General features: G+C 40.4%; 1 protein-coding gene across 1 annotated transcript in view; it reads right to left on the bottom strand.

Annotated features, from left to right (window-relative positions):
• LOC117518171 (E3 ubiquitin-protein ligase HERC2-like) overlaps window positions 1-14,452 on the bottom strand; it is a 248,382-nt gene that overhangs the window by 224,402 nt on the left and 9,528 nt on the right. Inside the window, exons 2-4 of the mRNA XM_034179230.1 lie at window positions 12,432-12,540; window positions 8,688-8,781; window positions 8,358-8,489 (exon numbers count right to left, since the gene is read on the bottom strand). Of these exons, the coding sequence (XP_034035121.1) occupies window positions 8,358-8,489; window positions 8,688-8,781; window positions 12,432-12,503 (298 nt within the window). The 5' untranslated portion in view covers window positions 12,504-12,540. The remainder of the gene's footprint in view (window positions 1-8,357; window positions 8,490-8,687; window positions 8,782-12,431; window positions 12,541-14,452) is intronic.

The following is a 14,452-nucleotide window of genomic DNA, read 5'->3' as shown; positions in this document are numbered from 1 at the left end:
ACCTTTTCACAATATTCATTAGTTGTCAGTTATAATCATCAAAATTAAAAGAAAGAAACATTTAAAATATATCAGTCTGTGTAATGAATGGTTATAATATACAAGTTTCACTTTTTGAATGGAATTACTGAAATAAATCAACTTTTTCATTATATATATATATATATATATATATATATATGATATTTAATTAATGAAGTACAGATACGTAAAAATTCTACTTAAGTACAGTAATAAAATATTTCTACTTCGTAACATTACAACACTGACTATAACAATATTTTAAGGGGGAAAGAAAAGCAACAGGACTGCAGCTGGTAAAGGGCTGTATTTCGACTGAAGGAGGTTTGTTTCTGCTGCCATCCAAACCATTACTGCTGGATGGGTTCCTAATGTACCAAACCATGGCACAGGCCAAGAGTTACAGAAGGTGTGTGGGTTAATCATGTGTAAAAAACAAATGGTGGCATTAAGAGGAATTTGAACTTTGTGTCAAGTGTTAACTTTGACAGGCCATTACACACACACACACAGCATCCAGAAAGCATTCAGGCACTTCACTTTTTCCACATTTTATGTTACAGCCTTATCCCAAAATTGTGTAAATTCATTTTCCCCTCAAAATTCTATTCACAACACCACATAATAACAACATGAAAAAGTTTGTTTGAAATTTTTGTAAATTTATTAAAAATAAAAACTAAGAAAACACATGTATGTAAGTATTCACACCCTTTGCTCAGTACTTGGTTGATGCACCTTTGGCAGCAATTACAGCCTCAAGCCTTTTTGAATATGATGTCACAAGCTTGGTGCACCTATCTTTGGACAGTTTCACCAATTTCTCTTTGCAGCACCTCTCAAACTCCATCAGGTTGGATGGGGAGCATCGGTGTACAGCCATTTTCAGATCCCTCCAGAGATGTTCAATCAGATTCAGGTCTGGGCTCTGGCTGGGTCAGCACAAGGACATTCAGAGTTGTCCTGAAGCCACTCCTTTGATATCTTGGCTGTGTACTTAGGGTCACTGTCCTACTGAAAGATGAACTGTCACCCCAGTCTGAGGTCAAGAGCGCTCTGGAGCAGGTTTCCATCCAGGATGTCTCTGTACATTGCTGCATTCATCTTTTCCTCAATCCTGACTAGTCTCCCAGTTGCTGCCCACTGAAAAACATCCCCACAGCATGATGCTGCCACCACCATGCTTCACTGCAGAGGTGTCCTGACACTTGCATGACTTTGATGCACGCACGTCATGGTGACGATCCCACCTGCTGTGTTCCCAGGTGGACGCTGTGCTTTGTTCCACCGGCTGCCACGTGCTCTACGCTGGACGCTGCATATATATAAAATAATTATTTCATAGCAGATTAATCATTTTCTCTGCAAGTTGGCTGCTGAAAATGGGCTTTAATCGCTTTGTGAATCACGGTGGACTGCTCCAGCAGCAGCGGTTCGCACACTCTGAATGGGCTGGAGAAAGCATTTGGAGCTGTCTAAAAAGGTAATTATTTGTCATGTTTACATTGTCATGGCTTGGTAAAACAGTTGCATGTTCTTTCTTTCTTGTGTGCAGCTGTAAAAATATGTTTATGTATGTTTTCTCTTTGCACAATTGCACGTGCCGGCGCCCCTCTCACGTTCAGTCTACACCCGTTAAAGACAAGTTTACTCTCCTGCATGACACAGGTCGTGCAAGTGTCAGCGCAACTTAGGGATGGTGCCTGATTTTCTCTAAACATGACACTAGGGCTATCACGATTAGGAATTTCTGGAGACGATTAATTGTCAGACAAATAATTGCGATTGACGAATATATTGTCTATTTTTTTTTCTTTTTTCCCTTCTTTATATTCTACTATTATAGTATAATTACACAACTCTGGAAGAACGTTTGGCTTCTGTGAGTGGAGAAACTAGGAATGGTGCAACATTTTTATTTTTATCTTCATTTTATATACAGTCCCAACTTTTTCTGGATTGTGGTTGTTTGTTGCATTTCTGAAATAGTTTCTCCTCATCAGTCACGTTTTGTGCTTAAACACTGCATTAAGCCCATATTGAACAAATAAATACCTTTGGAAAGTAACAGCTGTTAAAGTTCAGAGTTCTCACCTGCTTTTTGTGATCTGTGCATCTGAACATCACCACAGCTTCTCCATGTCAGGGTTTTTTGTTGGGGTTTTTTTGTGGCTCAGTTCATTCATATATTCTCATTTTTTAAATATGTTTTTAAAGCTATTTGACTGTTTATTTCATCTCATGATCTCATAAATTCAGCATACGACACGCACATGGTGTGAACAGGACGGTAACGGCAGAATCACACCTTTAGAGAAAGTTCAGAGAGAAGTAAAGGCAGCTTCACGTTTTCGTTTTGTTAACATGTTCACTCGGGTTAAAATCCTCTCTCTGCGCATTGAACGTGTCGCGCCTGCATTCAGGAATCTCCCTCACCCACCCCCTCCCTCGCAGTCTGCAGCCTGTTAACTCAGCGCGTGCGCACACACACAGGCACAGACACAGACACACACACTGACAGCTCCGCATTTTAGATGGCTTTTGAAGAAGACGGTAATGTTTTAATCGGCCGTCCTCCTCCTCGTTATTGTCCCACCTTAAGACGAGAGCGAGGCTGCAGCACAATGACGTCAGATTCTGAGTCGTTTTATGCTTTGTGGATAAAATAAATAATTCATGGTAATCGCGAATATGAAAAATAATCGCGAATATGAAAAAATAATCACGACTGACGAATATTGTAATAATTGTGACAGCCCTACATGACACCTGGCATTCATGCCAAAGAATTCATTTTTTGTCTCATCAGACCAGAGAATTTTGCTTCTCATGGTCTGAGAGTCTTTCAGGTGCCTTTTGAAAACTCCAGGCAGGCTGCCATGTGCCTTTTACGAAGGAGTGGCTTCCGTCTGGCCACTTCACCATACAGGCCTGATTGGTGGATTCCTGCAGAGATGGTTGTCTTTCTGGAAAGTTTGTCCCCTCTCCACAGAGGAATGCTGGAGCTCCGACAGAGTGACCATCAGGTTCTTGGTCACCCTGACTAAGGCCCTTCTCCCCCAATCGCTCAGTTTAGACGGGCGGCCAGCTTTAGGAAAAGTCCTGGTGGATGCGAACTTCTTCCATTTATGCATGATGGAGTCCACTGTGCTCATTGGGACCTTTAAATCAGCAGAAATATTTCTGTACATTTTCCCAGATTTGTGCCTTGAGACAATCCTGTCTCAGAGGTCTACATACAATTCTTTTGACGTCATGCTTGGTTTGTTCTCTGATATGCACTGTCAACTGTGAGAACTTATATGTAGACAGGTGTGTGCCTTTCCAAATCATACCCAATCAACAGAATTTAACCCAGGTGGACTCCAATTAAGCTGTAGAAACATCAAGGATGATCAGTGAAACAGGATGCACCTGAGCTCAATTCTGAGCATCATGGCAAAGTCTGAATACTTATGTACATGTGATTTTTTTTTTTCATTTTTCTTTTTTTGCAAAATATCCCAAAAAGACATTTCCCATTGTCATTATGGGGTATTGTGTGCAGAATTTTGAGGAAAAAAATGAATTTCATCCATCTTGAATAAGGCTTTTTCTACTTTTTCCACATTTTATGTGGCAAAAGTGAAGCCATATGAACACACTATTATATATGTGTGTGTGTGTGTGGTGGGGGGGGGGGGGGGGGGGGGATGCACCAGTCCACATTTTTTTGCTTCTGATCCGATCCAGATACCCGAATTTGGATATCTGCCGATACAGATACAATTCCGATACCAGAGCTCTACTTGCTTGCTTTAATATTATTATCATCATTATTGATTTCATATGAGGATATTTTGTATCCCCAGTTACTCAGCTTCATGAATCATGATGAAGTGGCATAGAGAAGACTTTTCTTAATAAGACCAGAAAGTTCAGCTACAATTTGCCAGAAGGTACATCTAAGATGCAAGCATAGACTTGATGTTTTGGTGAAAGAATTTACTTTTATTTATTGTTGGGTCAGTGGCTAAGTTGCATCTCTTGAACACCAGATGGCACACCCACTCCAAATACAAGAACCGTTTTCAGGACGGAGGCATTTCTTCATTTCCAAAATGCAACCACCAAAAAATTAATAAATGTACTTAATTTACTCATATTTGGTGTCAGTTTGGGTAAATCATCGTGCCCTGGCTCAGTCTGTCGTTTTGCTCCCGGTTACAAAATCTTTGCGCTCTTAACGCGTAAGTGTTTGATTCAGGTCGCGACGAAGCATCTGCCTCTCGGTACAACAGCTTTGCAAACTTTGCACGTTGCTGTCCTGCTTTGCAGTGTTCAGCGAACATGTCAGTGACAGTAGTCCTCAATGCTTGCCTGTTAGGTGGCTGCTAACTGCAGAAGAGACCTCTCGAACAGAGGAGTCTCACATTACAGCACGCCGTCTCAGTGAGAGACACATTTCACTTCAGAAACCCCCATCCCCTCCCCACACTCTGCAGCAAGCAAAGCACCAAAGCAGCACTTGTGGAAACAGTTTACAGATGTTTCACAGAGTTTTCCTGGATCGGAAAATGCCACAGGTTGTATTAGAAATTTCCAATCAGTGAATTACATTGGTACTGGAAGACGATACAGATACTGAATCTGATTGGCCCCATCCCTAATTTAAAGACTAACAAATAAAATTACAGTGGCACCAAAGAAAATGATTTTTATGACTTAAATCTTAAAAAGCTTACTGGCCCTATACTTTTATCCTTAAAATTGTTCCTCGATTAATTTCCCCAATTAAAAAAACAATATGTTAGATTGAAGCTGCTGAGATCAACAAGTTCCAGACAGACTAACTGGTGAAAAAGAAAGAAGCATGACATTCGCAATATAATACCCCCGTCACACATAGCCGGAATCACGCAGAATGGCGTCAGAATGACTCATCACCGCACATCCAAAAAGTGTCGGATTTCAGTTCCAAAACATTCTGATAGCCATCTGCGGAAGTCCATACAGTTGGTCAAAATTGGCCGGCGGCCCCGAGTGTGATGCACATGTTCAAAACCCTCCGGGCAACATCGAGATGGGACACCTATCTGACGGCGGTCCATGTGCAATCTTAGGATCATCTGAAACCAGCATCTGAAATGATCTGATCGCGGCTGATTGAGCTCTGAGATCGATGGGTCACAGCAAAGCCTACCGACGTGTCACGTTTGTCCACCTCCACTGGACCCCGGCCAAGGAGGGCGAAGGAAATGGCTTTATGTAATAACATGTATGTGGCACTGTGCACACGCCAGAGGCTTGGTGCAGCACCCAGCAACGCAGCTGAACAAAATGTCAGCGCTGTAACGCACATATTATTACATGTTCACCTCCTAAGTCTGTAGCAGGTACGATATGGAAATGTTTGCACAGCACATGACGACATAAATAAACATGTAACTCACCTCCGGTACCTTGCATTCCACAGAGCAGCGCAGACAGCTGGTGAAGTCCCTTTCACCCAGCTGCGCTGTGTGCTGGCAATGTCAATCAGCTGACAAATGCATAATCCACCTCTGGTATAAATAAATCTCATGTGAAGCGCTGTCCCATAATGACAATCCAACTACAGTTGTGTTAAATAGTGATGGCATGAACACTGATGCGTCAATACTGTGCCGAGCACATAAGCGTGAAACCCTGTATTGGTGCGTGTATCGCTTTAAGAAAAAAAATGATGTGACCAATACAGGAACTGTGTCGTTCAACTGTGCCATGCCAAACTGTGTTTATAAGGAAACAAACTGTATCGACATGTTGCAGATTTGTTGGATGGAGTTTTGCTGTTGGATTTTGCTTGCCCTTACCTTGTTCCACTGACTTCATGGATCGTTCAAAGACGTTTCTCAGTCTGGAATAATTTTGATCTTTTGACGCCAAATAAGGTAAATCTTTTTCTCCTTTGGGCATTGTTAACTGTTATTTTTCCAATTAGATATGTTTGTACTCCTTTACAATACTGGAAGAATAACCAGAAAACATATCCACACCTTTATCAACTCGCACTGAAATTTTTATGCTCACCATCTTCATCTGTACCCTGTGAAAGAGTTTTTTCTAAGGCAGGGGAACTGGTGTGTAAGAGTAGAAATAGCCTTGGAGCAAAGACACTTCAGAAACCTTTGTTCCTCAATAAAAATCCATAAATGAATCTATTTTTAGTCTTTTATTTCGTATGCTTTAACACTTAATTTAACAAATTTCCATACATAGGTTACAAATTTTAACTCTGAATTTTATTATAGACAAATTTGCTATATTTTACAAATCAACTCAGTTTAGCATTTACACAAACAGGGTTTTAAGCACATTTTAAACTCTTCTCATGAACAGCTTAACTCGACACACAAATTGAGCACATGAGACTATGCAATGATGAGATCATATTTTAAATAGAGGACTGGTGATTAAATATTTCACAGGCTGATGTTGGGTTTGCAGTATGTTAGCTTTTCCATCTTATTTTCATTTTATTTACCTGCAATGATTTTATAACTACTGCAGGGGTCACTATTGAGTGACCAACACAGTGTCAATACAGTGCCGACACAGTTTGTGTAGTGTGTCAATACACTCCTTGAGGTATCATCATCCCATCACTAGTGTTAAGATGCGTATGCCGGTACAGCGTTTATGAACACACATGCATGCAGCTGAGTGAACATTTCGGCCACACACTCGCACACTGCTTTGATTACCTGTTCTGCACACGCGCGTAGAGGCTCGTTCAGCCATTGTGAACACACATGTGCAGCTGAGTGGACACTTCATCTGGCCACACACTCATCAATCGGATCACCTGTTCTACGCACGTACACGCGCGCACCCCGTCATGTGAGACACACACTGATGAGAGGTCAGTTTAGCACTGGGACAAGCGGACATTTGATTGCGTGGGTGAATGACAGCTCCAATGTCGGTGCCGTCTGACAGCAGTTTGTGTCATCTGACTGTTTTCTAAAATATGTTTGGGCTGCATCCTGCAGGTGTGCATGAGGCAGTCCAGATGTGTTCTGACACGGCTGACCACACCTCTTTTCCTCCCAACTGTGTCAGATTATGGCAATATTTGACGTGTGGGCCATGGTTCCTCCACATTCTTGCTATGTGTGATGGTGGCTTAAGCATCAGTGACTGCTGGTCCATGTAGCAATTCAGTTACAATCACTGCACAGTCAGTCCAGTGTGTTTTCCTGATCCAGTCAATAAAAATAAAATGAAGAAGCCACAAGCATAGCCCACAATCACTCAGCACATCACCCCCATCCCCCACTGAATACTTATCTCCTAACACCATAACTCTGCCCCACCCAGCTTTTCCAGTAAACTCAGCCTGGGTCAGAGACACAACACCATGATGTACCACATTATAAGTCCCACCACAGCTATACTCCAGCAGGATAAAAATATCCACTTAGACCTGCACACCACTAGTAAGCATTTCACAGTTTCTACACATCATGTACTAGAACAACATACACATATCAAGCAGTTACTGAGAGACCTGTAACTGATAAACAGAGTTCCGCCTTGTGTCGAAATGGTCCGTATCATTAAAGCAAGGCAACATTTCAGTGTTGTGAAACAATCTGCTCTCAGCATAGTATTAATTACAGTACTTGGAAACAGATGTCCAACAAGATTCACAGCAAGAGAACAAGAACACAGCTTCACGTATCCTGCTCACATATCCACCCACCCCCCTTTTCCATAAAAGTTGCTTAAACACCACCCTAAATTAATTTTTTTATGAAAGTTGATTAAACAAACTCGCCCCACCCAAATTAGATTGATTTTGTGACCTCAACACATAAAAAGGCAGAAAAATTTATTTTCAGGAGGCTTTTATCATCGCTTCTGTGTCTTAATTGTGATGACGTCATCGGTTTGTGCTGGTCTTTCTCAAGTTATTCAAATGCACTGGGTTACCCAGAATAATGTCTGTTTTGCACAGGGAATATTTTTTTTTTATTCTTTAATTATTTGACACGTGCAATGTTTGTTTTGCATTTTTGTGTGTGAGTGTTTTTTGATCAGAAGTAGTTGCATGACAATGACATCAATTTGATGTGCCAGCACAGCAGTACAAGAGTTGCACTCAAGACAGAATGGATCTGGCACTAAACAGGCAAGTTATTCTTGAAGAAATCTGACATTTTACTGAAACAGGACGGTGGGCGTTCCAACAAACCCAATATTCTCCTCGCGCACGTGCATCCACCCACTCCCTTTTCAGGCAGAATTTCACCCTGGGCATACGATCTTTTCCTGTCAGACAAATTTCAGTTGTCTTCACACAGCTTTCTCACCTGGCTGCTGTCCCCAGTCCCATGTATCAATGATGGAGTGATGCACTGATGAGGCTGTATCCTCCTCCTCTTTCTTTTCTTTGTCATTGGACTCTTCCTTCTTCTGAGCTCCAAAGCAATTGGGGCAGTCTTCTAAAACAGTCAAGAGAAAATCTGATGGAGTTTCTATCATTCAAGAAGCTGCCACACTGTCACTCCCATTCCTGCTTATAGTCATTTATGGTCAGACAGTGAAAAGGATCAGAATTTAGTACCATTAGTGTAGCAGTGTGAAAATCTGTCAAAATCTTGGCGCATGGGGGGATGACTGCTGCAATCACAGTGTCATACCTGGGTGGGCAGATTCTTCTCCATTGAATGTGATCTCCTCATCTTTCACCATTTCATTCCACATCTCATTCAGACCCTCAGGAGAAAATGCCCGCTGCCAAAGAATAGGGATTGGGGAGGGGAGCAACAGGTTAACGGTGACAACATGTAAAACATTGCCACTGAATTTTTCAGTTACTACTCAACTCTTTACTTGTAACAACTCTACTGCTATTAGAGCTGCATTCAAGGACTATTTAGGTTTAGGGTACAAAAAGCTATCTCAGAGATTTCAGCTATCAGTTTCCACTGTGAGGAACATAGTGAGGAAATGGAAGACCGCAGGTACAGTACAAGTTAAGGCCCGAAGTGGCAGGCCAAAAAAAATCTCAGATAAGCTGAAGCGAAGGATGGTGAGAACAGTCAGTCAACCCACAGACCTGCTCCAAAGACCTACAACATGATCTTGCTTTAGATAGTGTCTCTGTGCAATGTTCAACTATACAGCGCACTTTGCACAAGGAGATGCTGTAATGCAGAGGAAGCCTTTTCTGTATACATGCCACAGAGTCGCTTGAGGCATGCTAAAGCACATTTGGACAAGTCAGCTTCATTTTGGAATAAGGTGCTGTGGACTGATGAAACTAAAATTGAGCTATTTGGACATAACAAGGGGCAGTATGCATGGCTGAAAACGAACACAGCATTCCAAGAAAAATGCTTGCTATGTACAGAAAATTTGGAGGTGGTTCCATCATGCTGTGTGGCTGTGTGGCCAGTGCAGGTACTGGGAATCTTGTTAAAGTTGAGGGTCACATGGATTCCAGTCAATATCAGCAGATTCTTGAGAACAATGTTCATGAATCAGTGACAAAGTTGAAATTGCAACGGGGCTGGATCTTTCAACAATGACCCTAAACACTGCCCAAAATCTACTAAGGCATTCATGCAGAGGAACAAGTACAACATTCTGGAATGGCCAATTCAGTCCCCAGACCTGAATATTATTCAAAATCTGTGGGTGTGATTTTAAGCGGGCTGTCCATGCTCGGAAACCAACAAACCTGAGATGTTTTGCAAAGAAGAATGCTCCAAAATACCTTCAACAAGAATCCAGATTCTTACTGGAAGCTATAGGAAGAGTTTAGAGGCTGTTATTTCTGCAAAAGGAGGATCTACTAAATATTTAAGTATTTTTTTCTGCTGGGGTGCCCAAATTTATGCACCTGCCTAATTCTGTTTAAAGAATTGTTGCACATTTTCTGTAAATCCTATAAACTTCATTTCACTTCTCAAATATCACTGTGTTTGTCTGTTATATGATATATTTAACTGAAATTGCTGATCCAAACAACCAATGATTTATAAAGGAAAATCATGGAAATCATCAGGGGTGCCCAAACTTTTACATAGCACTGTACAATGTGATTTTCGTGAGGTTTCTCTATCATTAGATTAGATTAGATGCTCATATAAAAAAGCCAATTCTTGCTTTTATAGATCTAATGTCAAAACATATCTACACTGACGTCAGAGTAACAATACAATGCTAAGACTGAGCCACTTCTGGTTCTAGACACTAGAGTGAGTGCTCAGACAACTAGATGGGGGATGCAGCCTGTGAGCTAATGCCAGCAGCCGCCATTTTGCTTAGCATTATTATGCATTCTCAGGCATTACATTAAATAGAAATCTATGATGCGCTAACTTAAACTTGGGTTGAAGTGATCTGAAAATGCTGTTTTGTGCAGCGTTCAGGTGCTACGACAAGCTGACAAAGGAGTATCAGCTGGTTAAATAAAGGTTAAATAAATACAAAATAACTAATAATAAATGGTGGAGTGAACCTTTATAACTATGTATTATATGTAATATAAATGATGTGGGGAAATGACTAACACTGCTGAATAAGAAAATGTTTTATTTTTTGTGTCGATCTGAATACTGCAGTGACTTCAATTTTACTGCCTGAATGCTTTGGCGTGTTGCCTTGTCATTCATTTAGTGATTCAATTAGAAGGGTCACTTTCATAAGTCTCAATTTATCCCTTTTTAATTAGCCTCTGGGTTTTTTCACATCAGGTTTTCCATTCTGAGATATTCTTTAAGAGCAAATTCGTAGAATGGAAATGCTTTTTCTCTCAATTTGGTGGGTCACATGACAGTCACTTTGACATTGTATATTCTACTAATATAAGAATATACACGAATGAGATTAATACTTTCACCGTGGCTGGCATGGATGTTTCATTTTATTTGATATTTTCACGGAGAAGCGCTCCATAAAAGCAGCACAGCAGGTGATTAAGAGCAGTCTTTAATATTAATAGCTTTAATATGATGTAAGCGTGTGAAGCTCTTACTTTCACCCGATTAATTCCCATCTTTAACTTAACTTCACAATGAAATGAATTAAGGATCAGACTATTATCTCAGACATAGTGTGTTTGACAAAGTGATGGTATTATTTTCTATCTAGACTGGGACAAACAAATTCATTCAAGTCTATTATATAAATTGTATTTGTACTCTGTATTTGTTTTGACAAATAGTGGCTGTACAAATATGGGACTGAGTTTGAATAAATGTAACAGCACAGTAATAGCACGGAAAATGCAGATTTATGGTGAAACGCTCTTAAAAACATACGTAGCTCATGTCCACACTGATTTTTATTTATGTCTGATTGTTAGACGCTAATCAAGACGGCGGTGCTCTGGCAACAGCCATCGAATGAGAGGATTGGCCCGGTCCACCATCTAGTGAATAAATAGAAATCGATGGATTTGACTGAACACACCAATTTTCTATTCCATGATGAGTCCAGGCAAACTGTTAAAAATTCTGGGGAGATGAGAAGAGACAGCACACTTCAAAACTATAGCGAACATTACCTTTTCCCAACGTAAATTAAACTTTGATTATATAAAACTGTAGTAGAGAAGCTTGAATCTTCGACTGGACTGGGTTGATTGACGCAAGGACGTTTCGCTTCTAATCGCAGAAGCTTCTCAGCTAAATTTCTTACTCTGGTAGTCTGACTTCTGTCTTGACTCTTGTAGAGAAGAATAACAGAAGCCAGCAAAGGCTGGAGTTTTAAACCTAACGTATATAAAACTGGCAAAAAAAAAATCATCTTTGGGCAAAGAAACCTTTGTAGCTTGTGGGCTTTTCAGATATGTCTTAAGTGATTTGGTCTCTCAACAACATAATAATCAACCAACAGTTTAACATTATTTCCGCTCACTTTCTCTGTGTACTGTACTTACATGGTACACAAAACATTTTGCTTGAAAAGACATGATATAAACTTTCATTCCCTTTCAGTAAGGTATCTAGTTTGCACATCTTGTAAATCCTTAATATGATGCATCTAAGTTAGATGATTTTAGCAACACTAAAACAATTTAAAAAATAAACAATACTGCCAATTCAGTTTATTAAAATACATTTAAAAGGTTTTGCCTAACTTGTAAAATCTCAATAAGTGCATAAATATATACATTTTCCAAGCCTAAACGAAACTTCATAAACTAAACAGTAATGTAAATCAGAATGATTTATTTTATTAAAATTAGCTGCCGAGAAGAGATTTCTGACTTGTGGTAGTAAACCAGCATCACAGAATCTTCAGACTGAAATGAAAACATGTATAACTCCCAAGGACAAATGTTACTGAGTTTAGAAAATATCAAACATGAACTTAATTTTTAAAAAGTCAGTAATTCAAAATGAATTGCCATCTCTCCCTTTGAGTAGACTTACCTGCAAGTCTATCTTCAGCCACTTGTCATGAAATCTCAGCTGAGCATTGAGGGTAAAAGATGGAGAGGGCATCTTCCCCCGTCCTCTCTTGGCTGCAAACGCAGCCAAACTACAAGATAAAACACACGAGAATAAACAATATCGGACTGTTTATTTACTGTAACATCATAAGATAACATCAAAGCATCTGCAAACACTTTTACTGGGTACAGATCTGCATCAGTGTTAGGTACAAATCTAATGCTGTCAGCTTGCAGCAGGGTTCCCAAGACATTGCAAACGGCCAGTTAAGCTGCAGCGAGCTTGCCGGTGACCCGGTCGGGTTACTGATTATTTCTATCAGTGTCAAAAATTTTGAACCATCCAAAACTTTGTCCTTGATTATCCTGACACTCCAGGTGGTGGGCGACACACTCCAGGATGACCATGTATGCATGCAGATGAATTGTGGCAGGCTTGGTGATTATCCAATGAGTTTGCTGTTTTGCAATTTTTCTATTAGGAAGCCAACCACAACCTAACAGGCCTTTCTTAGCCTTCACCATCATATACAGCTCACTTTATGCTCTTTCCTTTGCCACTCTGCACACCTCCAATAGACTCCAGTCTACTCTGACTATCCCAATTTTTTTCACTTTTCTGAACATCTTCATTACACCAAGTCTCTTTGTCTTCCTTTCTCCGTCCACGTCACATCCAGTGCCTTCCTAACAGTCTTCATCACCACATCTGTAGTACAACCCCAATTCCAATGAAGTTGGGACGTTGTGTGAAATGTAAATAAATACAGAATACAATGATGTGCAAATCCTCTTCAACCTATATTCAATTGAATACACCACAAAGACAAGATAATTAATGTTCAAACTGATAGACTTTTTTGTTTTTGTGCACATATTTGCTCATTTTGAAATGGATGCCTGCAACACATTTCAAAAAAGCTGGGACAGTGGCAACTAATACTGGGAAAGTTGATGAATGCTCAAAGAACACCTGTTTGGAACATTTCACATGTGAACAGGTTAATTGGAAACAGGTGAGTGTCATGATTGTGTATAAAAGAAGCATCCCCAAAAGGCTCAGCCGTTCACAAGCAAAGATGGGGTGAGGATCACCACTTTGTGAACAACTGCGTTAAAAAAAATAGTCCAACAGTTAAAGAACAATGTTTCTCAACATTCAACTGCAAGGAATTTAGGGATTCCATCATCTACAGTCCATAATATAATCAGAAGATTCAGAGAATCTGGAGAACTTTGTACACGTAAGTGACAAGGCTGAAAACCAAAACTGAATGCCCGTGACCTTCGATCCCTCAGACGGCACTGCATTAAAAACCGACATCATTGTGTAAAGGATCTTACTGCATGAGCTCAGGAACACTTCAGAACACCACTGTCAATTAACACAGTTCGTCGCTACAACTACAAGTGCAAGTTAAAACTCTACCATGCAAAGTGAAAGCCATACATCAACAACATCCAGAAATACTGCCACCTTCTCTGAGTCCAAGCTTATTTGAAATAGACAGACGCAAAGTGGAAAAGTGTGCATGGTCTGATGAGTCCACATTGCAAATTGTTTTTGGAAATCATGGACGTCGTGTCCTCCAGACAAAAGAAGAAAAAGACCATCCAGACTGTTACCAGCACAAAGTTCAAAAGCCAGCATCTGTGATGGTATGGGGGTGTGTTAGTGCCCATGGCACGGGCAACTTAGACATCTGTGATGGCGCCATCAATGCTGAAAGGTATATCTAGGTTTTGGAGCACACACATTCTGCCATCCAGGCAACGTCTTTTCAGGGACGTCCCTGCTTATTTCAGCAACACAATGCCAAGCCAGATTCTGCACGTGTTACAACAGCATGGCTTCGTAGTAAAAGAGTGCAGGTACTAGACTGGCCTGCCTGCAGTCCAGACACATTGAACATGTGTGAACACACACACACATATATATATATACACACACACACACACACACACACATATATATATATACACACACACACAACACACACA

The sequence above is a fragment of the Thalassophryne amazonica genome, chromosome 10 (assembly GCF_902500255.1).
Source record: "Thalassophryne amazonica chromosome 10, fThaAma1.1, whole genome shotgun sequence".
Lineage (NCBI taxonomy): Eukaryota > Metazoa > Chordata > Actinopteri > Batrachoidiformes > Batrachoididae > Thalassophryne > Thalassophryne amazonica.
Note: the sequence above shows the minus strand (reverse complement) of the source record. Positions and strands in the feature narration are given on the sequence as shown.